Source organism: Coptis chinensis, chromosome 3 (assembly GCF_015680905.1).
Source record: "Coptis chinensis isolate HL-2020 chromosome 3, ASM1568090v1, whole genome shotgun sequence".
In the NCBI taxonomy this organism is placed as follows: Eukaryota; Viridiplantae; Streptophyta; class Magnoliopsida; order Ranunculales; family Ranunculaceae; genus Coptis; species Coptis chinensis.
Window position 1 is genome coordinate 68,149,708 of NC_141458.1, and position 27,692 is coordinate 68,177,399.

General features: G+C 34.3%; 1 protein-coding gene and 1 long non-coding RNA gene across 10 annotated transcripts; both read right to left on the reverse strand.

The window, feature by feature from the left end:
- Positions 1–4,714: 4,714 nt before the first annotated feature.
- On the reverse strand, positions 4,715–8,620 carry LOC147510526 (ubiquitin C-terminal hydrolase 12-like). Of its 9 annotated transcripts, none has more exons than XR_015218915.1 (6): positions 8,285–8,460; positions 8,066–8,134; positions 7,767–7,829; positions 7,311–7,470; positions 5,871–6,043; positions 4,715–5,169 (listed from the first exon to the last, which is right to left on the reverse strand). XR_015218915.1 is itself a non-coding variant. In XM_086602468.1 (5 exons), the coding sequence occupies exons 1-4, from the start codon at positions 8,306–8,308 to the stop codon at positions 7,333–7,335; spliced, it is 294 nt and encodes a 97-aa protein (XP_086458594.1). In that variant the 5' UTR covers positions 8,309–8,460; the 3' UTR covers positions 5,030–5,169; positions 7,311–7,332. The 9 variants fall into 9 exon arrangements, 5 of the variants coding, with proteins under 5 accessions (XP_086458594.1, XP_086458596.1, XP_086458595.1 ...); XR_015218914.1 differs by lacking the exons at positions 4,715–5,169; positions 5,871–6,043 and adding exons at positions 6,119–6,375; positions 6,473–6,563; XM_086602468.1 differs by lacking the exon at positions 5,871–6,043 and having other exon boundaries at positions 5,030–5,169.
- Positions 8,621–9,624: 1,004 nt separating this feature from the next.
- Positions 9,625–10,964, reverse strand: LOC147510527 (uncharacterized). Its single transcript, XR_015216806.1, has 2 exons — positions 10,811–10,964; positions 9,625–9,962 (listed from the first exon to the last, which is right to left on the reverse strand). It is a non-coding gene; the product is annotated as an uncharacterized LOC147510527 (long non-coding RNA).
- Between the last annotated feature and the right edge of the window lie 16,728 nt (positions 10,965–27,692).

Sequence of the window (27,692 nt, forward strand, 5' to 3'; positions counted from 1 at the left end):
TTGGGGTCTGCCAAACCCCTCATAAACGTTTCAAAAAAAAAAAAAAAAAACATGTTCAAGTCACTACAACAGAGGATATATCCGACTCTCACATCCGGCGATTCTTGGTTGTGGAATTCCATCGCGATTTACACCTCATCGGAAGTCCAGGCTGCCCTTCACTCCAGAGGTGGTCTGGCATCATATACTTTAAAGCCATAGCTGGAAGATTTCCAAACACAAATTGTTGCTCATAGCCACAACCTGCAGGCTCTAGTGGAACTAAATCAGAATAGCCTTGGCGAAAAGTAGGTGTCCGGGGCCAAGTGTAGGAGCCAAAGGATATGATAAATGCAAACCGGAGGACGATGTGCCATTCCCCGATGCTTGGACTTGAGCAGGGCGTGCCTCGATGCAGTTGTTGTTGTGGAGTTCCACTTAGTCTTACACCTATTGGCGCTTCAGCCGCCCTTTGGCTCGAGAGGTGGTCATGCATCAGATAATCGTGAGCCATAGCCGGACGATTTCCAAAATCAAATTGCTCATATCCATAACCTCGCGGCTGTGGTCAAACTAAACTAGCATAACCTTGGCCAAAGTAAGGTTGCTTTGAGGGCCATGGGTAGAAGCCAAAGGAGATGATAAATGCAAATCGGAGGACACATGTGCCACTCCCCGATGCTTGAACTTGAAAGCAGACGTGCCTCTAGAATTGCCTTCCTTTCTTCTTTACTCGGGGGCCAAAGAACATAAAGAGGCTTTTTTCCAATCATCTTTCCATTCATTTCTTTGACTGCCTTTAGTGGCATTCTCTCGGGTAGAAAAGGCAACAAAACCAAACCCCCGCCTCGCCATTGAGAATCAAGCATGACCTTGCAGGATGTTATCGCTCCAAACTCGGAAAACAAGTCCTTGAGCCTTTTAAGCCGGGCAATTGATCACCAAATGATGTACTTTTACTTGATTGAGCTGACTTAACCACCTTCTGCCCTTTTAACCGGGCAAACTGTATCAAAGATCACCGGGCGGGCACAATGAATCGGTACAAACCGAGAAAACGACCGCAATGGGGCTTGTCTAATTAGAAGTCGATCGATCTACTCCTCGCTTTGCTTATTCTTTGCCACCTATGGATTTGACTCCCATCCCCCTATTTTATCTATCTAAACTCTAATAGAAATTAGACGTTCACTCCTTTGGCTCCTCACTTCAAACTCTCTCGGGTCGTGTTATCCACTCCTTCATCAAGGTTAGGTCGACCCGGACCGGGATCGAGTTGAGTATGACCCAACTCTAGAGGCTTAACCGAAAAGGATGCTCCACCTCGCCCGGTCGCTTATGCCCATATATACACCCTCTTACTTCTATACTATAGGATAGGCTTCGGGTCGGTGTGTTGAGCTTTGCTGAACGGTATGTCCCGCATAAGACAATAGAATAGATGGATTTTAGATGCCGACGCGCGTTTTCGGCTTTGGGGTCTCCAAGCAGGGACCACTTCCTCGGTGAGAACTAGTTGCAACCCGCTTTCAAATTTTAAAAACATTAAAAAGTTATATCTTACTCAAAGAGAAGGTTGTAAAGTGAGAAAGCCCGCTAGAAAATAACAAAGACAGAGTAGGAGAGAACATAATGAAGAGAAAACAAACAAAATGTTACACAAATCAAACCACAAGAGAATAATTACTCAAAGAACAGAACTAAAAAAAAAAAAAAAAAAAAAAAAACACATAGTTTGTCGCTATGACCAAAGTAAATACCTATGTATGTATACACACCCATACATCCTCATATGTACTCACATGTTTTAAAAGTACAATGCGCCAAGATATAATAAGCGTAAACAAATGCATTGTTCTACCGTAAATACTATACCTTGTATATGCGTAAAACAATCTCATCTTTTTAAGGAAACTATCTTCTTCGGTTCCAATATCATGCAAATATACACAGTTGTGATTACTACAAGGCTGGATCAGAAAGACATTGTATCGTAAAACGCTCAAGCTAACACAAGAAAATTGCACATGACAGCCAAAAGCACACCAAGTAGCACATTTATACCATGTTTCTCAACCAAGTGTGGCAAGACTTTGTGGTTCCAAAGCAAGCTCTGCAAAACGTAACCCATAAATAGCCATTAACATTTAAACTGAGACATTTCTTACAAAGCAAACCCATTGAAGAAATGACCATGAGCATACATTAAAGGTTGACCTTGTAAGATATAATTATGCACTACTTGAATGCATCGAACTGCTTCCTCCTCTTTTGAGTAGGTGATATATCTGAGTCAGAAGTCCGAAAATCACCACCAGGTTAAGATAATCTCTTTAGTGAGACAAGTAAAAAAAAATCTATAAGTTTAGTTACTGGGACTAGGGCTTATACTCACCTAGTTATAAGTTTAACACTAGTTTCTACCACCATAAAATGAAGATTGGACTACTCACCTATAAGTTTAGTTTTTACCAGAACTATTTACTGACATAAACATGGGGAAAGAAATCAGAAAACCAAAAGTCCACAGCAACACAACATGGGAACCACCAAAACACGAATAGTCTAAATTAAATGTTGAGGCAAGTTCTAAGACTAGCCAAAAGAAGATCTAGAGTAGTGCTGGCTTTGGATGTGTTAGCATTTAAAATGAAGCAAGCATCATTTGTGTGTTTAAAACATTCCAGTTACAACCATCAGACGCATAGAACTTTAGTATAAAAGCAACTTACCCCATGTCAAGTATAAACTAACCTACGTACAATTCAGAACTTTAACACCAATCTAACCACTACATCCACGTAACAAAATGAACTACCGATAAGGCAATGTAACTATCAACCCAAACATTTACCCAAAGAGAATATCTCATAATGTAACTATCAACCCATAACTTATAGTACAGCCACACAAAAATTTAAGGAACAACGAGACTGAATTTTATCTATTCTAAAGATTAAAAAGTACACTCAAAGGTCTAGACACAATCTAGTAATATTTTTCCTATTCTAAAGATTAACAAGTACACACTCAAAGGTCTGGACACAGTCTAGTGATATTTTTCATAGTTCATAGAAGTGAGGGAACACTTGATTACAACTACAACAAGGTGAAACAAATTCCACCAAACAAATGGCACAAACATTCCATTAATGTATTTATTAACTTAAAGGTTTGTATACAATACATGGCAAAGAAAAAAAGTTCAAATCCTACTTTTGTGCAAAAATGGTAAAGAAAAAAGGTTGAGCTGTATAAGTCGGGAACAGATTTAGTAGCAACTATGGAAGTAAGATCTAATTACTTTAATTGACAACACTTAATCAAGGAAAATTTTCCACTAAAATGGCGCATAACAACAAATTTTCCACTAACAAAAACTATGTTTTACTAAAGGGGGGAAACAAAGGAACATCGTAACAGAGGGGAAAAACAAAGGAACATCAAAACAACACCATTTGGGAAAGAATCAAAACCATCTACAATCAAACAATTACAAATGAGAAGAATACGAACCTAAAAAATTAAAGCATCAAACTTTTTTCCTTTAGTAGAAATTTCAGCATCTAACCTGATAAATCAATTAAGAGCCAAAGATAATTAAGCCAACCTGAATTTTTTTGAAGCTCAACCCAAAAGTCGAAGCTTTGAAGGAAACCTAAAACCAAAATTAAGCTTTGCAATACACCCACAATTTGAAGCTTCTCAAGCGAAAAAAAAGATAGAAAAAAAAAAAACCTTTGCTCACCGCAAAAAGAGAGAGAAATAAAGTGTGGTCAATTTTGTTGCTTTGGTGGTTGGAGGAAAAGTTTGAGAAAAGAAAGTGTTTAGGGTTTTTCAATTTCTAGTTTTTGTTCGAGAGCCAAAAATGAAAATACCCCCTCTTAAAGAATGCCCAAGAGCAACACCATTCTCGTCACAATAAAGGATATACCAAATACCCATTTTAGATTTGTACATCCTTGTAACAACGAAGAAGGCGCGGTAAATTATAAGCTGTAACATTAGTAGCGAAAGTGGCGTCCTAATTGATAAAGTCCTAATAAAAAAATTGCATTTATTTTTTTCTAAAAATTTAATTACACTAGTTGCTACGCACGAGGGGCTGCAATTGATAAATTCAAACTCATAACACGGTGAAATTTTAGCAGCCCCTACAGGCGTTGCAATTGGTGACTTGTAGCAACAATTTTTTGGCGTTGCAAAAGAGTGCGCTGCAAAAAACCCCTTTTGTTGTAGTCTTGAACGACCTTTTCCTTGCATTAAAAACAACACAATCTAGCTTGAATTTGTATTGCCGAAAACATTTTAAATTTTCTTGATTTGCTTTGATGTTGAAAAAGAAGAAATAATTGTCGAACAATAATTGCCGAAATTGATTAGGAGGTATTCATTTGAAATTGTTTCTTAATTTTTAAAAGCTCCAATATTCGGTCATCATTTCAAATTTTGAAGTTTTGCATGTGATTTCCTTTGGCACGGAATGTCTTTGAACAATATCATAAACAATAATTTGAATGAACTCAGTGATATTCATTTCTTCAAGATATATAAGTGTTACTTTATGAATTGCTAATCAAAATTTATGTACAGTGGAAAAAATGGCTACTGCACACCCACAAAATGTTTGCAGCACAATAAAAACCCACGTGCCACTTTTAGAACTTTAGAAAATGAACGTCGTGTTAGATTATGCAGGAATTTGATTAAGAGACGCTTAAACAAAAACAGCTAGTTAGTGACTTGGTGGAGATTAATTAAAAACTAGAAAACAATTAGCCCCATTGTAACATACGTGACTTGAGAGCCAATTGACCCAGTTCTTGAGACTCCCAAGTTGCTGCTAGGTGACTTCCAAAACACTTATAAGTCTATTACAACTCCAAACAAAAATTTAAAGGGTGGTCTAATGCTATGGACTATCTTCTGGTTCCCACATGCCAATTCAGCTCCCTACATCATTTCTCAGCTTTCTCATCAGTTCTAAGTTATATCCTACGATAATCGCCTTGTCTAGCTGCAATCTTTCCAAAAAGAACTTTGGCTTCTCTGCTCCCAGTCTCCGAGGCACTAAGCTTCAAAAGGTGTTTCTCACTAACCATTTTATATAAACCTGTCAGTAATGCACCATCTGGATCCTTACATATAGCTGCAGCTGTTCCGTTGCAATTATATCTGTCTTAAGGACCCCTAGAAAATGTTTCAAACCAATCATGAAGATGATATGGCCATATATGTACTGCAAGTCTGCAACACTAATGTCATTCGAAAATGAAAGAAAACTATGTTTTTTTTTTCTTGCTTTATCTGGATGATAATTTCTTCCGAGCCCCTATGCATCTTATTATCTACTTCCCTTTGGAAGCTTTGTTTGTGTTTACATGCTGTGCTTGTTTGTGTTTGCACACTCAAACACAGGTTTATTTCATATGTTCAGAAATGTCATCCTCGTAATCCCCACTCTATGCCATCCGTGCCACTAACACGACCACCCAGTCCCTTATATTTATACTCGTAAATATTTTACCTGCTAAATTAATCCTAGAGTCATACCAGAAACATTTAGTCCAACTTTGCAGTAAGGTAGTGTTTATTTTGTGTGCTTAGTGGCACAATGTTTTTTAAGGAGGGGGCCATTTTAAACAATGTTACATTTACCTACTAATTGTGTTGCCTAGGACACTATTAATGCACTATCAATGGATCGTTTGGCCCCACGTACCATGCCTTGCAACATTGTTAATGGTGTCTCTGGCACAAAGTACATGCTTAAGATATAGTAGGATTCCAAAGTTGGGGAACTAAAAAAGAAAGAAAGAAAATGTGAACCCCAAGATTTCAAATGTAAAAGACTAAGAGAATAGAAACGGAGAAAAACGAAGTGAGCATACCCGAGAAGAAGAAATGAACTTCAGTCTTCTTGAGTGGCAAAAAGGAAAAGACGAAGATTTGGCGTTTACAAAATAACTTCCTAATTCTAAAGCGTAAGCTTAGCTTGTTATAACTTGACTACCAACGTACATTTACTTCATGTCCTTCCCTCTCTTTTAAACTTCATGAATGGCTGATACATACAGAAAAATTAATAGTAATATAATATCAACAACAAAGAAACGGAAGATACAGAGTATCTCAATACTTGCACAAAAGCTAAAACAATATATACATTGAAAAAACTCGAATATTGAAAATAAACTACATTGGAAATTCTTCTAACACCATCAAGACATTATTATGTCTATGTGAATATCATGGTTCTCATTATCTCATAGCAGTAAGCTAAAGCTTTTATAACCAAGAAAGGACGTACAGGGCTGATTTCAAGAAACCACCATTTTTGTTTGCAACGAATAGTGCAGAAGCTATGCCTTGACTAAGAATGAAAAGGTTTCTACCCTGATAAAGATTGATTACATAAAATTAATTGATTTAGTAAAGAAATCTACTCTTGGCATAAGTAAACAATTGGATTAGTACAATCACTCATACATACAAAGCTTGTGTACACAACGTAGAAAACTTTAGTAGTCAATAGGCCTCCAATGCTATGAAACGAAGCTTAAACCAAATCGCCTCATTTATGGCTGCAAAAGGAGGGTGTGCACATAGCTATCAAGCATAGAACAATACAATAGGTTTCAAATTTCAAAACAAAGACATTACCTATGAGGTCAATATCATTATTTAAAGGGGTAAAATGATATATTTTTAATAATTAAGTAAGACTATGTATACTGGTACGTAAAAAATAAAATATTACTCCGATTTTTACCAAATTATAACAGCTCGGAACAAATGAACGTGATGATCAAAGAACAATCGACCATGCATATCCACCATATCTACCGCAATTTAATTCTTAAATGCAACTTCAGTCACAAAAAATTTAGGCAAGGTCAATGGATATCAAGGTCATAAAATAGGATGAGCTTCCAGAAGAATCAAACTTAAAAATATTATGACATAAGAATAAACCTATTCCCAATAAAAATCTGACCAAGTGGAAAACCTGAAACAAATTATCATACTATTTTGTAGAGAAACACATTTCAAATTGGCCAATCCCACTTTTAAATCACTATAACTCACTTCAGAGCTGAGTGATTGGAGTTAAGTGCATAATTCATGAACATATGTTCACGGGTATATCCCTTTGGTGGGAGTTGAATCACATGTTTATCAAAAATCAACGCTCAAGGTAACAACCAAACTATTAAGCGGTCGAAAAGGGAAAACATCCTATCACAGATCATATCCACCAATCAAAAAGGAAAAAGTAAGAAACTCAAAACAGTGTATACAAATGAAAATATTTCCTACGTATTACTTACCAATGCTGCTTCATAGTGTGCTCTAATGGAGACTTGAGACCTCCTCAATTAAAGTATCATCAAGAAGAAACCCTCTGTCAGGGTCCCTTAGCTCACTAAGAGGAATAAAATTCCAAAATCCCCAATCAGGATGTTTTGCACTAAAATTAGGGTTGTGTCTCTGCATGAAGAGTAAGATTCAATTTATTAAACATAGACATGTTTTATCTTATCCTAAACTGATTTCATAAGATACATTTTGTAGTTCATTTATACTAAACCTTGATTCAACAATGACCAAAAATGACAAAACAAAAAACCTGCGTCAACTAATAAGTCATATCAAGTATACAAAGTATCAAAGAAATAGCTTAACAAAAAGAAAAGAGGTGTAGGTTTCTCAAAACTAAGGAAGTACGAATTTTGATTAAGTTAAATGAAGTTCATGTGATAGAATATGAATGTAGGTGTACAAACCTTCCTTCTGTGAGTTTTGCCCTCCATACTCGTGTTTGCCAATCTATTGCTTCCATTGCTTAACTACAATGAAAAATTGAATGAGTGCTAACCATATTTGAGAACTCTTATTAAATGACTTATTTTCTCAAGTGATCCATTCAAACATATGAAGGACGAATACATAAAGAATTTGAGTATAATTATTTGAGTATAATGAGTGCTAAATATATAACAACCACCATACAAACATTTGTAGGACGGTGCATGATGGAAGATTTAATGAGAATGGATCACTTGATCCCAGAACCATACCTAACCTGTTTTAAGATAACACAACATTTTCCCTTCACATGTGGCCTTCCCGACATCAGGTGTTTCCTGTGACTCTGTGACATCTATGTCATTCCCTAGATGTATAGATAAGAATGACCTGTTCTTGTTGTTTTCTTGAGTTGGAAATCAAAGTTGTGTTCCAAAATACAACCCTCATAAACAATCAAAGAGAAAGTTCAAAGTTGAAGTCCAGAAACACGTACCTGTATAATTCGCTTATTTGCCATCAATACAAGGTGCAACTTGAATGGGAGAAAGAGATAATTGATGTGCAAAATGGAAGGGAACCACAATATGTAGAAGAACAGGAGCCGCAGATTTCTCAAATAGAAAGAGAAGAAGACGGATGGGATAAACCTAGATTAATCATAAATGGGAATTACATGTTTGAGAACTGAGAGGTGGGGGGAGAGAGAAGGGAAGGAGAACCAAAGGTCGAAGGTTTTCACAAAAGAGGAGGTCGTTTTGTGTCTTGGAGAGGGTGAAGAGAGACAGTCGTGTGAAGCTGAAGAGAGAAAACGTGCCTAATTAATTACCATAATTAAAAACTTTAATTACCACTCATAAATCGTGTTTATTCTTCTAATCTTCATTCCACGTCATAACGCGTCCCCATCGTCGATTTATACCCCCTCAAATGAAATCCCATCCGTTAGTCATAAAACTTTCCTCCCTTGTTATATTAGACTAGCTAATACCCGTGCCTTCAGCACGGAAGTCTTTATGGTTTTGATTTGCATGCAAATATGCAATTCATCTCTTCAAGAACTGGAAGCATGGGCTGGACACGACAAAGATATTGCCAGCAATTTTAAACTGTGTGGTTAGCAATCCAACATAGATTATTATGACAAAAGAAGACGTCATTGGGACCAAAATATTTAGTAATTACTATGACTAAAATTACAATTACCATGGCAAAGTTTTGATACAACTTCAAGAAGTGACAATTAAAAACTTTATACAATGATATGCATGTCCAAAATTGAAAGTCTCACTAAATCCATAAAAATTCAAAAGAAAATTCAAAAGAAAAGTTCCTGATGTTGCCATCAAAAAAATTTGTCAAGACATCGAATCAACACATTTATTAACATATTACTTTGAAGTACATCTATCACATAAAGCTTCCGGGCTTGCAGTTTTCATCTTATAAGTTGAATACCCATATCATACTCTATCTATATTAGTTTGAAATAAAAAAAAATGAGATTGGAGCAAGATGAGATGGCTCTGCATTTGAGCTCGCATCGTCTGCATTAATTGGAAGTGTAAATTGGCACTGGCGATCCAATCAAATCTACCCAAATTGCTTATCTTGCTACTACCATGCTGCAATGCTCGCAAAAAAAAAAAAAAAAAAGGAAAAGAAATATTGGAACATCCAAATCCAATAAATTTCAAAGTAAATGGGGAGACATACCCATTAGAAGAAATGCATTTCACTTGTACTCTAAACGGTGACCACTACAACTACTGTTCAATGGGACAAAACAATTCCATCAGCTTATAACTATAAAAGGCTCATGACATGTAGAAGCTAATGAAAGAAGATATATGTTGTAATAAGACAAATCAAAAGATTTGAACAAAAAACAACTTTACCCATTGCTATATGGCCTTTGAATGATATCAAGCAGAATACCAACATATGTTCGAGAAGACTGATGCATCCGAGGGAAATTTTACAGGCTTTACAACCAAACCTTCTACTGAAATATCTACAACACATTACTGAACTCATTTCAATAAGTTACATTAAGTGTACTTCTTGATTTGAGTCCTCGGTAAAATCTTGGTTCGTCCTCTTGACCTTTGCCGCCATTAGTTGGAGTTGGTACAAACTACCAACCATAATGTGAGAGAGAAAATGAAATCGCTCTGTTAAAAAAAAAAAAAAACTCCATTAAGTGAGCAGGAACATGTCTACCAAAGAACCAATACATCTACTTAATAAAGCATGGAGTTGTAAACTACCACTAAAGTACAAAGCTCGAGGAAAAAAAAATAAAGAAGCAAGAACCCATCACTTCTTACGTACTATTCTTCCTACTATTCCACCTTACTCTTCATACAATGCTTACCCAAAGAAGAGATTTAACTGACAACGTGAACCCCAACCTTGAGATATCTAATAAATTAGTAGTAATTTCAGTTCATTATGCTTTTTCTGGTTATGCTGTAAGTATGACATCACCATAAAGAACACCACCTCAGCTTTTCAATTTTGCTTTGTTCTTGATATAAATAAGAAGAAAGCTCGCTTCATTGAGAATTGATTGAATTGCATCAAATAGTCAAACAACATCATTTAATTCCAACATAAAAATAGGCGTACTTAGTTTGTTGCTTCATTCAATTTCAACTATATGAAGTTTCATATAATTCACAAATTATCCCTTAAGCCCGAGTAAGCTAGTGACAACTAACAACATTTTGAAGTAAAGAAAATTCTAAAGCATAAAATAATTAGAATTTTGTGTACACAAACCTTGGCTTCCTTAACAAGTTTCATGTAAATTTGTCTGCTGAACTTGTGCTTGCCAATCAACAAATTAAGATGTCTTATCCATTTCAATTAATACTTCAAACCCCCTAAGAAAGGAAGTAACTAACCAAACATCCATTTAGATATTGTACATTTATCATCACTACAACAATTCTATTATAGATTAATTGTTTCTGCTCTTATGTTGCAAGTTGTACAATAAAATGTTGAAATATGATACCTCTATGAGAGTTTGATGTGATTCGAAATCAGCCACTCTAATTTTGTGGACAACACAATTCTGAATCAACCACTCCAACTATTTGAATCATGAAATGGAGCTATAGACAATTGTAGAGCGAGGAGTATCAAAGTAAGAATGCAAATTGAGTATACTACAGACAAAATCACGGTTGTATAAGAAACTAAATATTAGTGTTTTCTATATTGATATAAAGTTGAATCGCGAATAAATATAATTCAAAGTAGTTTAACCGAATTTGGTCCAAATATGTTATTTCTATTGTTTATACGACAAAATGAAACAATTTTGAACAATTTGACCATAATACTCAAATCAATTATATCGAAGGATAGACTTAATTGATCAAAGTCAACGCAATATAAGACCAGGCCTCATAGTCATAATTAAAATCCAATGATTGCCTAGGAACAGAAATTGAGAAATGAGACCTAGATAAGTGTAAGATATTTCAACAGTTAATTGTTGCCTTTTCTGGGTGGTCTTTTGGCTGGTTTCAAAATTCGACATCTAACGCCTTCACTTTTGAGTTCTCTATGTGTGACGAATTGACGTGAAACTTAATACTACTTTACATTATCAGCCCTGCCTAAACTAATAATAAACAGGAAGCTTATATAAGATAAAAATTAAAAAGGATACTTGTATTAATAGCAAAAAGGTTATGTGTTACATAGTGTTAAAAATATATATCAAGTTCCAAGGAGAATTAAAAGGAAGCTTTGTTAGACTTCACTCTTTTATATTTAGTTCAAAAATATAAAATAAGTGAGTCCATCTTCCCACCATTGTGTAGTTCCTTTGGCCATGGCTTTGATGCATAAGCCCTCTTCAAGTAAGGCTAAGGAGTGCATGAGCTAATCTAGTAGTAGCAGATGCATAATACTCAAATATAAGTCCATATTTGGCATGAGTAAACGAACCGAAAACAACATATCAAAATTTCTAATATAATAAAGAGTTCATGATAGGGTGAGAAGTTTTACTCAAATATAAGTCCATATTTGGCATGAGTAAACGAACCGAAAACAACATATCAAAATTTCTAATATAATAAAGAGTTCATGATAGGGTGGGCAGTAAAACTTTGAGCAATTTGAATAATATCATATCATTAACAGGAAGATATTAATTAATGAGTGGGTGGGGGCTGCTTATCCGACAATTATTCCAAAAAGAAAGAAAAATAAAACATGAAAACTACCTACACAAATTTGTGAAAGGAATAATATTAAGATCAAACAATAAAGTCATACCTAAATACACAATCTCATACCTGTAGAAGGCTACAAACTTTCTGTACTAACTGTTGAATCTTGATTAAAATACTATGATCTCCTTATATTGCGCAAATGCATTTATACAATAATACCCATGGCGTAAACTGCCCCTAGGATTATGGATTGTAAATCGCACGATAAAAAACAGTAGTATTGAAGTTATGAACACGTTTTTCTACACTCGCAAATATCAAATAATATCAACAACATCATATTGTCCCTAGAGGAAGAATATTATACATTTCTTTAAAAAAATTCAATTCAAATATATGTGTATGGTTCCGACATGTTCAAATTTACCAATACCATAATACTAAAATTTTAATTAAAAGGAAAAAAACAATTCAGCAGACTACCTATAGTGAGGACACAAACTTTACCACCTCGCCTTCAGTAGAGTTGCCAGTCTGCCATTACCATCACCTAATTCTTTTTCTCAATAAAAGCTAAAATTTTGATAGTAAAATATTTGACTGGTTCTCAGTCTATGACCCTGTTAAAAATGTCCGATAGAAGCGACACGAAGAAAAATGACAAAAAAAATCTACGATACTAATCATACACCCTATATACCTAATTAGAATAGATAATACCGCCTAATATGAAGATAAATATTCGCAGAGAATATTTACCCATTGAAACATCACATAACTACACAATAGCATTTAACAAAAATAAGCAATGAATATGATTGCTTTCTCAACAGTGGGAGCATATTTGAACACCTTCACAAAAAAAGAAGGGAGAACACGAATTACATCCACAAAAAAGCATTAGACATTTCATACCTGGACGTTTTCAATTTATTCAAGAATTCTTGCAGCAAAAGATTTGTCATCCTGAGTTCAATGAAGAATAGCTTAATCAGTAATTCAATATAGATTTGATTGTGGTGTGGAGTTTCTGGTGAAAACAAAACACATAAGAGGAGATTAGTTACTTGTGAGAATACCTTCCAGCGATGGATTGAGATGAATTGAAAAAGAAAGAGGTGAGATTTGATTTAAAGAGATACTATCTGAGAAAAATTATGACTTCAGGGTTCAGACTTTGAGACGAATTTCAATGAGGAGATTGTAGAATACAACCCATTTCCAAAAAGAAATCAATTGCAGATAGAATATAGAATTTGATGAGAACAAAAACGAATGAAAGAGAGACACTTCCAATTTTCTGCCATTCTTAGTTCAGTATCCAATAAAACAATGAAAGTAAAAGGACAATTACAGAGCATGACAACAGAGAGAAAGAGAAATTACTTGCCTGAAAGAGGAGGGCTTCACAACTGAAATTATTTGTCATTACACATTATCGATCACCTTGAACACATTATCTTAAACAAAGTGTTTCTCCAACTCCAAACATATATTTTGATCAACTTGTAAAACTATACCTGGTAAATATGGCAAGCTAATTAACAAATCTTTTGGTGTCTGTAACATGGGAAGCCGACGTTGCAAATCAGAAGCAAACAAATCTGAACTTACAAACAAATGCGTGTACATTCTGTTATAAGCGCAGCTGAGCAAATGGTTTTAATTATTTAACAAATAATCTTGCGTTATCGGGTGTTCATTAGTGAGAGAAGAATTTGCAGACATAGAGTAGGTACTGAAAACATGCGAAATAGTATAAAGACACCAAAAGCTTGTTGAAGGTGCATCTGCACATTGTCCAGGCAACTAAAAATGATCTGTGTGAACCAGATTTTGTAAGCGAACCAAAATTTCAGCTCAAAACCAATTAATAAGAAAAATAGTTGACTATTTCAGACGTGATATATGTGTTAGGCACCTGATAGCCACATATAAGCATTAGGCTGAAATAAGAAAACATACCAACTAGAAATATTAAGAAGATATACACATTTCAATATCTCATAACAAGCTCCTGATGGCATAAGAATTATGACATACCAGAGATATCCAAGTAAGCCTCGGGTAGAATGGGGGGTCCATTATCAATTGGTTTCCCTGATCCATTAAAAAATCACCCAAGCATGTCCAATGATACAGGCGTTTTCAAAACCTGCATGAAAGAATTCTTAAAAATCATTGGGACATTAAAGAATTTAGAAATTTTCAGAGAGATCTATTGCAATGGGGGAAAATGGAAGAAGAAGACGAAATGACTGGTCCTTTTTTGGGCTCCAAGTCCCACCAGAGGTTGCTAGCTATGGTCATCTTCGGCATCAATTTGACGTAATCCAAGAAAGTACCTGAGTGGAATACAGAGAGAGAAGTATTAATGGTGATTCGAGAAAGATAGAGGGCTGAAGGAGAGGAAGAGCGGGATACGAAGGGTTTTGAGACTTGATATAATTATGCCTAATTAATAAGGGAACTTTTCAATTATATAATCGGTGCTAATTTCTAATCTTGCGCACACTCACTATAGCGCGTCCTGACCTTTGATTTATCCACCTTTGGATGGAATCCCAGCCGCGAGTCAGAAAGCAGCTTTGTTTTGTTATATTGACTAGTTAATGCCCGTGCCTTCGGCACGGATTTCATAAAGTGGCATTCTAGATAGATTGATTAAAAATTACATATGTATTTAGTGTAATGGAAATGGAGATTTGAGAAGTAGGCAACTCGAAAAGTATAATGTGTTAATAAATAACAACTTATTTAGTAATGAGTAGTTTTCTTTTAAAAAATTTGTAACTAATTTACTGAAAGCATTTGGAAATAGGTGAATCTAACGTATAACATTTTTAGTAAGGAAAACACGGGTAATTGGATAACATAATAATTTTTAAAAATTTCTTGAAACGTAGTTCGTTGTTGGCAAACTATTCACCAAGTTGAAGTCGATGTAATAAGGTTATTTGGTTAAACGGCTTAATAGAGAAATGCATAATTGAGGACTGAGATGAACTTCATCCATATAAGGTTACGGTTGTGAAATGGTAGAGTTACAATGAAATCCATAAAGCACTTTGAAATAAGGCAAATTGCAGAGCTTATATCAACTATCAAGTAGGTCAGTTCCTCTGATTATTTCTCTAAATATAGGAGCTCTATGTTTTCAAAAAAATTCATCAATGCACTTCTAGAAGCTTGGATGTGATGGAGATACCAAGAACATTATTGGTGGCTTATTATAATTTATTTGTATACACAAATCTCTTGCAATTTGAATACACTAAGTTTTTGTATGTTAATCTGGTCTGCTGCTATCATACTAATATCTAAACCTTTAAACTCCAGTAAGTATAATATATCTAGCATCTTGACTACTACAAAAAGATAAAGTCAGTCTTTCTAATGTTTTTCCTTAATAAGAACTCCACGCCCAATTCTATTTGTAATCATTTAACTATTCTGCATTCAACTTCCGAGTTTCTTCAAGCAATCTGACCCAGTTGCATTAAATATTGGTTGTCTCAATATGCTTCAATTGTATATATACGAACCTAGTCATCCTATTATGTTCTTTGTTTGCCAAAGTTCTAGGTATCTCCTTTAGAGCTTTATGGACTTTCATCTTCTAAAGAGTATTAGAACATGCAGTTGTAGCACATTCTAAATGGTGTACACGATAGCACATACCAATGCCCTAATTGTGTCAGATTTTGCATTATCGTTTCTGGTACTCATAATCCAATACCGGACCATCTTAAGTTAAGACAATAAGCAAAATAGGCCAAGAGCAATCACTTACTAAAATTAAATTGTTCAGGAGAAAAAAAAATAGCAAAGAAAGATTCGCATACAGACACTTCATTTCCAAAATAAGGTAATTAAAAAAAAAGGCATTGTGCATAATGAATGGCATGTCATTTCCAAAAAAAGACAGCTCAATGAAAAGAATGTAATATCTTAGTGCATTTTGGGTGGTAAACATTGTGAAAAATATCTTAGTGCACTTGTAAGTTGTCAGTATATTTTGATGTAGAAAGTTAAGTTATTTGTTATTAATTTGTGTTGATTGTTTAAATCAACCCACAGTGTGTGTGTGCTTGTGATAGTATGAACTGTAGGACAATCTTCCAATCTGGTACGGTTGATGCATGCCTAGTGGAGCAATTCTTTTTTTTTTCTCATCGAAGTTCTTATAAGCTTTTTTGATTGGTGGAGTAGGGTGTGATTCAACTGGTTATAGCTTGTGTTCTGTGTTAATGATGTGGTTGAGCAAGTGTAATAAACCTAGTAAGCAAGAGTAGGAATATACCGCCCAGGTTATGATAAAGTATTTGGTGTGTTACATGGTAGCTAGTATCCTTCATATCACTGTTTTAAGCACTCGCATGGATTAATGTAGGTAACTCGGTGTGTAGGTTTATACATCTGATTGGTATCGCCTTCTACTGTGTTTAAACACTTGCAGGATTTCTTAATCGTTTGGTATCCCAATATTCATATTAGTTAATATTGTTCCTCCTGTTATTAAGTCGATAATTTGCCTTATTGTGGACGATTGTTTAGGTCAAGGTGATATTTCTCTTAATGAAATATGTGCATTTTGGAAGTAGGAATACCTTACTCTATCTAGATTTATTTGATTAAAAGAAGGCGACCCGAGACGTCTTTGTGAAATTATTATGCCTTTTAATTGATGGGGACTTGATAATCGAGGTGCCGCTTAAGCTCTTGTTTGACTATTTCAAATTTATGTATGCAAGATATGTTTAACTGGTCATTACCTTTCCTAGCTTTCTGACTAAATGTGAAAATCCTGATGGGTATAACCGAGTCTTATTGTAGGACATTTAGGATAAGTGCTTCTGGCTTTCAATTTCAGTTAGGCCCTGTTATCTAGCTTGTCTAATGAAGTGATAAGGGTGGGACTGAGGCTCGTCCTGCATTAGCCTATTTGCATGCCCACAAAGTTTAAATATCTAGCTTGAATCAGTTTACAATAAAAATAAAAATGAGAAAACTGAATAACAAATCATAAGTCAACCACAAATAAAAATGAGAAAACTGAACAACAATCATCAGCAATGTACTGGAATGGAATTTCGCTTTATATTCGAATCAAACACATCTTTTAGTTCTTATTAACACTGTGGTACACACCAAGTGCCTAGAACTGAATTCACAACTAAAATGGAATTGAACGCACTAAGATTTGATTGGGTTTGCCGTCTTACCGTCATAGATGGTCAATCTCCAAACAAATTGTCACGTATCATAAAACTCGTCTCCCGAATAGTGTATTCATGGCAATATGGCTTTATATCTCTAGAGGTGTTCGGCAGACTACCTATTTTCTGCATAAAGAATGAGTAATATTTAAAAGAAATGAATAAAAAAATAAAGAGGTATCTTAGAGAGTGTGATTGCATAGAAAAGTTGACATGATAAAAAAGTTGCATATCACACACATATCAAGCAACACAGCAGGCAACATCAACATCAAAGAAGAACACCAACAAAGAAGATCAACATCGGCAAGATCATCAAGATCGCAGCTAGGAGGTAGCATGCATGAGGCAGCAACAGACACCAATCTACACACACCAAACACTACACCACTAAACCACCTGCCACCTACACCACTACACCAACAACACCTACACCACTACATAGTAGACACATCACCACTCACCAGCACCACCTACACCAAGTAGTAGACAGCAGCACCACTACACCACCTACCACCGCACATCACCACCACACACACACACCAACCAACACACACTCACCACACTATAACCACCTGCCAGCACCACCACCTGCCACCTGCACCACACATGCAACACCACAATTACACACCAGCCAGCACAAACCACACAACACCACCAGCACAATCATAACAAATGCAGATACTCACTGAATAGCATTGGAAACGTAAAGACAACACAACTAATAAACTTAAGAATGATTCAGTTGTAGACAATTCATAATCATCAACAAAGATAAACAATTATTCAAAAGTATAGGTGATGGAATTGCCACCAAAATATAGAACAATATAAGTATCTGCAATATTTGAACAGGTTGACCTAAACAAAATAAAAATGACAACACTATAGAAGTTGAAGTGTTTTGGCAAAGACTCAAAAATATAAATTATGTAAGAAGCTATAATTCTGGGATGAAGGGGTAGTGTTTGAAGCAGCAGAGGAGGTGATATTTTTCTGGATGATCCTTATAATCTCTTATGTTGGTACCAGCTTGTGATCGAATTATTTCAAATGACTTCTCACCTAAAAGTTCTATTTAAGCTACTTGATCTGCAAAGGCTTTTTACTTTTGTTCTTCAAGTTATTCCCATTGTTCATCCAAGTACCCATGCGAAGTCCGAGTTTGATCAGCCACCCCTCTCTGAAATTGAAAGACAGACTTCAAATAAGCACTAACAGTTTTCCCTGAACCGAAATAATAATAAAAATAGTGAAATATAAAAAAAAGTTTTTATTTCCTCGAACAAAAAGTAGAGTAGGAATAAATCAGTAATTTTGTGTGTTGGTGTGTGTATTTTCTACTGTAGGATCAAGCTATAGCATTTGACACCTTGTTAAAGTAGCACTCAACTTAAAAAGTTATCTTGGAGCATCTGTGGAGCTCTCAGTATAAGGGAAAACTTCAAGAGATACTGAGAATGTCAACACAATTTTCATTGTATTCTGCTCAAAATCGAAGTCTAAAAGTTATCTGTCTCGACGAAAAGAAGTTGAGGTGTACCCACAAACATTTAATTTGTAAGTAGCCATCTATAATCTATTTCCTAAATATATTGTTCATTTGGGCAAAAGTGTGAAACCAAGACGGCATCCTAAAACCATTAAGCCAAATCTATGTCTCAAATACAGTAACATGCCTTCAAGTTTTATACTTCATCAAAGCTATGCCATTCTATAGTAAGAAAGTGCCAATAATTAGTAGCTAAGCACACCATTTACATAGCTAATATCCAACCCAAGAAACAATACAGCAAGATCAGGAAACTATCCCATCAAGTGAAACCAGCAAGATCATTGGATTGTAAATTTGATCCAATAAAGACATCATCTCCTAAATCTTGATTTTCGAATTAAAATAAGCATGTGTACCTAGGTACATCTGAGCTATATTTTTAGCCTACCACCCACACCTCATAGTGTCGCATCCCCTCTCCCCTTGGGTAGTGTCGCTTGTATGTTTTCTAACTTCTCACCTAACACCTTGTAGTGCGTGAATACATAGTTTTTAATATGCAGACATAACTCCCATATTATGCCAACCCCAATGACATAGTTCTTTGAACCCATTACATTTATACAAAGAGAGATAGTAAAAATATCTTATCCAAAATGAGAAAATAACTTCAAAATTAAATGCTCAATTTGACAATATGCCAGATATTGAAAAGAAGCAGACTGTAAAAACAAAATTTTTAAAAAATACATGTCAAACGTATCAAGGTAGTGATTCAAGGATAATTGAGGCATCACCCATTGATATGCAAGAAAGTAAAGAAATGAAAAGAAAAGAAAAAATCTAAATATGTAAGGAAAACATGAGATAAAAGAAAACGTAGTTGCAAAACACTATGCTCTGCACTACCAAACAAATTAGTCTATGCCAAAAACAATGCAATTCATGTTCTTTGGATGGCCCCGAACACATGTTTTGGTTACTCATAGCACCCCAAGTACATGTTAGTATGCCTTAGTAGATGTCAGATCAAAATGAAATAGATGAAATATATTATAGAATGATTAGAATCATTAAAACAGGTAACAAAAATGAGATTCTCAATTCTTGAGTTTATTTAAGAATTATACTATATAGTCATATAGCTAGTATCATAGTATGGAAACTTGGAAGAGTTAAATAACAAAGTTGACGTATAGATTTCACCACTTGAACGGAAAAGCCCATGACCATTTCAACGGTAATCTCCAATTCTTTGGTGTGAGAGGAGGGGAACTAACATTTAGGTATTTTGGCTATGAACACTTGAATATATGAAAATTAATCAAATATTCAGTGGTTGTACCACAATATAAAGATGTTACGCATGGTTAGTAGAACAAAACACCATACAAAATGATAGTGGACACGAAAACACATATACATTACCTAACCTTCCTTGATCAGCAATGGTAGCACAAAATTATTTTTAACATGTGCCTGCAGATTTCCAATTCTGGTTTGTTACTGCATAGGACACATATTTGACACAAATTTGAAACGAAATCAACAACAAAGTCAGCATCAAAAGTGCGATTATGTAAAGTATATGTGAATCACCAAGTACAAATCTTATATTTGTTGGAAGCAAATCATCGAGTCAGAATATCGTTTTTTTCACTATATCATCGAATTTTAGAATGTCTTGAATAAGGACGTAAGAGATAGAAACCACAACACAGTTGAGAGAATTTCAGAAAAATTATTCTCTTATATGGGGATTAGATGTATCTAGTGTAATAGAAATGTCAAGGCACGTACTACCTTACTTTTGAAAAGTACAGTGCTGCTGAAGATCCAAATAAACTTACTACTCTGCTAAACGTTAAAGGACGACACATGAAAATTTGTTGAGAGATTGCTGGCCCACTCTTTTGCACATGCTTCTTGGGTTAAGAGGCAAATCGATCAGTGGAAAACACATCCTTTCTGCAATCCAAGCAGTATATCATCCATCTTTAAAGTCCACATAGACTGCTTCTATATAATGCTCACTTCTCCAACCACCCCAACTCGACAAAGATTTAGTTTCCCTAAAATGGTTATGAGTTTCATCTCATATGCATGAGAGAGGATAAAAGAGCTAGTGCTCAGAATTTTCAGAAAACCCTGTTGCAGAGCCAACCATTATACACTTAGAATTAACCTTCTTTCATTGCAACCACCAATGAACTGCTTGAAACTCTTATTCCTGGTATTTTACATACTTTCTATCACCATGATACACTTGGTTCTAATCTACTTTTATTTCTCAAGCCAATCATCTGCTTCAAGCTATATGGATTGGGAGTTTCACCTTGTACATAGATTGGTTGAAATTTTCAGGCTCCCCCTCGTTGAACTCTTGGTAACTCGATAAGGGATTCTTAATAACTCAATAAGGGCCAACTTTGGAGTAGCTTTATACACATATTACGCACATTATCTGTTATGGAAACCAAATGGTTATTGTTCTTTATTCTAGCTAAACAATTGGTACATGTATTTGTTAAAAGGCAGAATGAACAAAGAATAAAGTAGCCTAACACCACACCATATACATTTATGATGGAAGATTAGAAAAAAAAATTTATGTGGCTAGAGTCTGGTCCTCACTGATTGATCTTTGCCTGTACAAACATCAAGTTCCCCAATGAGATCACTCTACCGCTCGTGCTAGTTCCATTTTAGATGTTCCTTCAAACCCGAATAACGTAAGTCTTTATTTCAAAACCAAAATGGTCAAAGAACAAAATACCTAGGGGTGCAAGTGGATATCCAAATATTCGAATCCGGTTCGAATTCGTATTCGAAAAATCGGATATTATCTGAAAATTTCGGATTCGGATTCGGATTCGGATTTTTTTTATTATGTCCAAACTGGTTTCGGATTCGGATTCGGATACTGACATATCCGCATCCGATAATATCCGATCCGATTTAAAAAATTAATAGTTTTTATATATAATTAATTAATTAATTTTTTATTGTATAAAATATTATATAAAATCATAAACTAATAATATAAAACTATAATAACAAAATAATAATAATAAATGACAAATATATATATTTATACTAGTTTTTATAGTGGTAAAATGAATTATTCAAAGCAAATAAAATTTTAATTAATTTTTATTTTCGGATCGGATATTATCCGATATCCGTTTCGGATATCCGAAATTGGATTCGGATAATTTTTTAATATCCATCGGATTCGGATTCGGATTCGGATATCGGTATAAATTTTCGGATTCGGATTCGGATACAGACATATCCTCATCCGAACATATCCGTTCCCCTAAAAATACCTGACGAACTCGAAAAAGATGATAAAATTACCAAATCCAGCTTCAGATTCAATTCAAGCATGTCTTCATACTTCATCACCTCCTCATTGTCACTACAAAATAGATAAGTTGAAATCTAGGAAAACAATGAATTAGGTTAGAGGAAGGAGTCATGTGGTAAAGTTTATAACCCAGGAATTCCCATTGGCTGTTAAGAAGGAGAGTTTTGAAATGCAAATGAAGTTGAATTAGATCAATCCCAAATTAATTGGCTTTCACTTCTATTACCGACGTTGTCATCACTTTTTGTCACCATGATTAAACACAAAATTCGAGCCAGGAAAAGCATACATGCAAATCAACATCGGAAAATATGATTATTAAAAATGGAAAAAGATAACCATATTACTTGATCCATAAAAAAGAGAAGAACTAAAAAAATATTCATCAACCTATTCATGTAATGATTTCATCTCCATGCCATATCCAATTGACTCCATCTAAGAAATAAGAACCTGGCACAAAAGAGCAATAAGAGATGCTTATACAATTGGTCCAAGATTCAAGAGATGGTGAATCCTATACACATCAATTTCTTTATTACGAACCCCTTTTACTGAAATTCAGCCAGTCTCCAACAGAGTTAGCATAAAACCGGAAAAAAAAAAAAAAAAAAAAAAAAAAAAAAACTAAGGGAAGAGATAGGCATATGAAAATAGAGGCATGAGAACCACAAAGGTAGAGAGAAGTGATAAGAAACCAACCTGAGAATTGCAAGAGAGACATTTGAATTGCTTTCTTTGGAAGAAATTGCAAGAGAGAACTTTTCCAATTCGCAATTTGATAGGAAAACCATTGGGTTTTTCTGTTCGACTGTTTTCGAAATTAAGATGCTAGCTAACCAAAACAACAGTAAAATCAAAGGCTCAAAGCAATACAAAACAAATTAAATTATAAATTACTTACATGAGATTGACGGATGGCAGTTGAAGTGAGGATGAGAATGAGATTTACGGTGACAGTTGAAGTGAGGATGAGAGAGAGGAAGAACACAAGAGAGTTTAAGGCGATGAAGTTTAATTAACAGTGGATGACCGAACGGTTTTTTTTTTTTTAATTTGAGAACGAACGGATTTTGCTGTTTCGCAGAAACGAAGGGTTTTTTAGGTTTAATTTCACACTTAAGAATCTAATTTATTTCTATAATCATGGGCTGTAATTGTGGCACTCGTCCCGACCGTCGATTTATACCCCTTAAACTCAATCCCAGCCGCGAGTCAGGAAACAACTTTGTTTTGTTAGATAGATAGGCGTGCGCCTATTATATGTTCCTATCAGTTGTTGAAATATGTAAAGGCGTGCACCAATTATATGTTCCTTATATATAGGCGTGCGCCTATCAATTCAGCATGTCGAAACTAAACTTTATCTAGTCTTTTTCTATTTTCATGTATTAGGGTATCTTAACAACCAATGTAAGTTAAGTATATATATGAACTACTGGGTAGAGTAATGAATATACTCTAAACCCTACCTTCTTCTTGTGCCTCCATCCTTCTTCTTCTCCACCTTATCTCCTTAACCTAACTAACTAATAATCATATGACTCTCCTAGTATAAACTAACAGATTAACTTTCATATTCAAACGATGACCTATGTTGAATTTAAACCATATATAATTTCAAACAAATATTGATGTAGAATAGACCATGCACTTACGTATTGTTTATATTTACCAACTTCCAAGACTTTATTGTTCGACCATATTATAAAAAACAAAATTAGAAACTGGAAAAAAAAAGTTGCATTGTTCATAATAAATTACTTGGAACAATGTGCAGTTAACAACGTTATAAACATATTTGTGCGATTATTATTATTATTATTTTCGATAACTTTGTGCGATTATACACAACGTTATAATAAACCTGTTTGTGTTCTCTATGTGATCCCTCGCGTTTCATGATTTCTAGCACTATACGAGTACATGTCAACTTGTGAGAATTTTTTTGTTGAATTTTGATTTATGTGAGGGGGCATGTCGAATTTTTTTGTTGTCAATTTTCATTTTGGATATATTTCACTTACGGATGTCAAAGTTGAAGTTCTTTTATGGGACAAAGTTTTGGAGGAACTGCTGGTGTAGCACTGATTCAATTTGACGCCCTTGCCCATAGGGCGTGCACTAATATATATAGTTATATACAACGCCAATTTTTTTTTGAATGTTGTGAAATTAACCAATGGCCCACAATATACACCTTTTGACAATGTCAAACATATTTAGTCAAGGTGATTTTTTTTAGTTGGGGAGGGGGGGGGAGAGGGGTTCCATTACAAAACATCTATTTAGACTCCCTTAATAACTCCATAGGGACTCCATATCTTACGTGACATCTATATCTTAATATTAAAGCTCCCACAAGGGGTATTTTTCGAGCTCTATTAAAATTTCACGTCATCTCCTATTATAAGAGGATTCCTCTCCTATTCAAACAAATTCTAACACTTCTAATTAAAGCGGGAATCATTCTCCTATTAAAATGGGAATTCCTCCCATATTGAAAAGAGAAAATCTAGCATATTTAATTAAAACATTAATTATTCTCCTATTAAAATAGGATCTCTCTCCCAATTGAAAAAACGGGTTTTCAAAATTTAAGTAAAACTTCATTTAAAACAATTTGTTAGAAAATTAAAATGGTAGTCCCAATTTTCTAAAAAAAATCTAAATGTTTTCAAAAGAGCCGGTGTGTATGCACGGGCTTACAAGCTAGTTCAAATTATATTTCTCTTTCCCATAAAAAAAAGATAGAAACAAAAAAATAACTAATAACTTACCTAATTAAATAACTAACACCCGAAATAGTAACAAATAAATAGCAAAAATCTTGCCTATATTTCCACAAACAAATTAAACAAAAAAAGAAAGAAGATAAAAAAATAAAGTAAAAAAAATAAAACCCAATGCCCTAAAAAAAAGTTGGGCACCCAAAAAATTCACCTTCGTCATTCTCAATCCCCTCACTCTCTTTCTTGTCACAAAATTCCATTTTTTTATCACTTTAGTTTACATTCATTTTGAATGGAGAAAAAAATTCATATGATTATCTATCTATTGACTTAAGCAAATGTTTTGATGATTATGTCAAAAAATCTTTTTTGGGGAGTTAAGGTTTATTTTTCTTTATTTTCTTTCTTTATTTGGTTGAATTGTTTGTGGAAATATAGGCAATTTTTTATTTATTTATTTGTTATTTTGGTTTTAGTAATTTAACATTATAAACGTTTAACATTGTCAAAAGTTGTACCGAAATTAAAGAATATGGGTCGTTTGATAATTTCATAATATTTTTGACGAGGTTGTACATCTTCAAGTGAATTGATTTTTTATGAGGATGATCTCTATTTTGTGAATCTCCACCAAAAATTAGCTTCTAATTCATTGTATTTAATGGTGGAGTTTTTTTGGAGTCATTTTTAAATGGAGCTGGTATAACCTTATTGAAATTACTAAGAGCATAAATGTATAATCATACTTTTTGATCACCATTGAAGCACGCTGGAGTTACAAATAAACATTTTCCGTCATAGCATAAGGGGGTGTTTGGATCCTATTTATTTATTGCCAAAAAGTGTTTATTAGTAAAAAAATATTTTTTGAAAAATTAAATATGTTTGGTTTCTATTTAAAAAAAAATAGTTTTTCATCCAAAAAGCACTTTTTGGTCCCAAAAACTTGTTTTATGATAATTAGGTAAAACTTGTTTTTCAAGTTAAAAAACTATTTTTCTTTGAAGGAAACACTTTGGGTGCTAAAGGCAAATTAACTCTCCGAATGTTTTAGACTTTAGTGATTTATGCAACGATATGCCAAAATATATCGAGAAATATAGTGCGAAATCTGATTTGATAAAATAGCTTTTAAAAAAAAATCACAACTAAACATGTTTATTGAAAAACTGTTTTTAGAATAAATATTTTTTCATAAAAATGAGAACCAAACACCCACTAAGCATACATGTTTTTCATGTCTAATTCGTTTTGAAGAAATCTAATTTGGGTGTGAACTTGTGATTGCTGATTGACCATTTGATCATATGAATTTGCTGTGGGCTTTAGGAGAAGGTCCATTATGAGCAAGCACAACAGAGAGGCCCACACACATATATAAAACAAAAAACATTAGAAAATGAGAGCGATTAATTCTAGCAGTTGCCCTAATCTCAGGAGAAATGTCTTTCAATTCAATAAAACCAGTCCTGTTTTGTTTCATTATCAAACATTAAACCAAAAAGAAATTTTTCGTTAGAGTTCAAGATGAAGAGAGAAGGAAGCAAAAGAAAATTGTTACTTTCGTATTAATAGCTGACAAGATAAATTAACCTCATTTTCTTAGTTAATTAGTTCAATTTATTAGTATTTAAATTGATTTGGTTTTAATAACTATTAAACTAGTGAAAGACATTATAGATTTGATTAATGAATTTAAGGCGCTAATGGAGGACTGGAATAAAGAGTGGAAGAAGGTATTAATCTATTATTTTGATCCATGGGTTTTTGAAGTTATACAATGGCGTAGCTAGGATTCACGTCCAGGGTTAGCCAATTGGTATTAGATATTATGCAATCAAATTTTGCTATTAATTAAACTTGTATACTTGTATTGCGTTTTCAGATTTTGGGTTTAATCTCCCTTGTTCATACACATCCTGCATAAAAACCCCCTCACTACGTACTAACCCATAAAAAATCCCTCTTTTTCTAAAACACCCGAACTGACTAAAATACCCGCACACATAAAAACCTAGATCTCAAATTTCTCTTCTCTCTTTCTTCTCGCTGCATCCTCTCTTCTTGCAAACCTGAAACTCAAATCTGAAACTCAAAATTAACAACCATTCCAACCCAGGTTTTTAGATCTCAAACTCGAAATTAACAAAACCCCCAAAAAATGAAGAAAAAAATCTAAAACTATTCTCCAAGCTTCGCTTGACAACGTTGATGAAATGGTTGAAGGAGAGAAACAAGCTAAAAGGAAGCAATATTCGAATTCTAAGAAAGAAAGAAAAAAAGAAAGAAGAAGGCTGGTAGTGAGGCATCAGGAGTAAAGTCACTAGAAGTCACATATCTGGTAATAATTGTTATCTGCATATGTAAATTGGTATTAACATAGCCTAGCAGATGTAACAAGTCTTAACAAGAATGCTATCAAAATTCATATTTGCATATATATGCATTCATCAGTATTGTTTTGGTTTATATTTTCATATGTAAAAGTTTATTTGCATAACTTTATTTGCTGTGTAAATCTGTATTTTCATATGTGAAAGTAAAATTTGAAATGTTAGTTTAACAGATTGAGTTATTTATTACAACCCCTTGTTGCAACAGGAGGTAAAACCTACTAGCTCTACCAAGGTGTTCCGTTCTTTTGCTTTGCCTATGCTAGCACTTTTCCAAGAGTTCAAAGGAAGAATTAGAGATGTTCATATTGCCAAGATGAAAGAAACTCCTTTTAACAACCTTTTTTTTATGGTTTTTGTTGAAGGAAAGGTGGATAAAAAAAAAGTTGGAAAATTGTTAAGCAGTTGGTGCAAGGAGAAGCATAAGTTCAAGATTGGAAATAAGTTGGTGCCTTTAGCTCCATCTGACGTAGCTATAACATACCAAAGAAAGAAGATC

Bases quoted from the DNA above. Each gene is read 5' to 3' on its own strand.
- LOC147510526 (XM_086602468.1), bottom strand. From the start codon at position 8,308: ATGGCAAATAAGCGAATTATACAG. The intron at 7,830-8,065 runs GTTAGGTATGGT...TTTTCATTGTAG, and splicing joins GTTGTGTTATCTTAAAACAG to TTAAGCAATGGAAGCAATAG. The intron at 7,471-7,766 runs GTTTGTACACCT...CTCTTCATGCAG, and splicing joins GCAAAACTCACAGAAGGAAG to AGACACAACCCTAATTTTAG.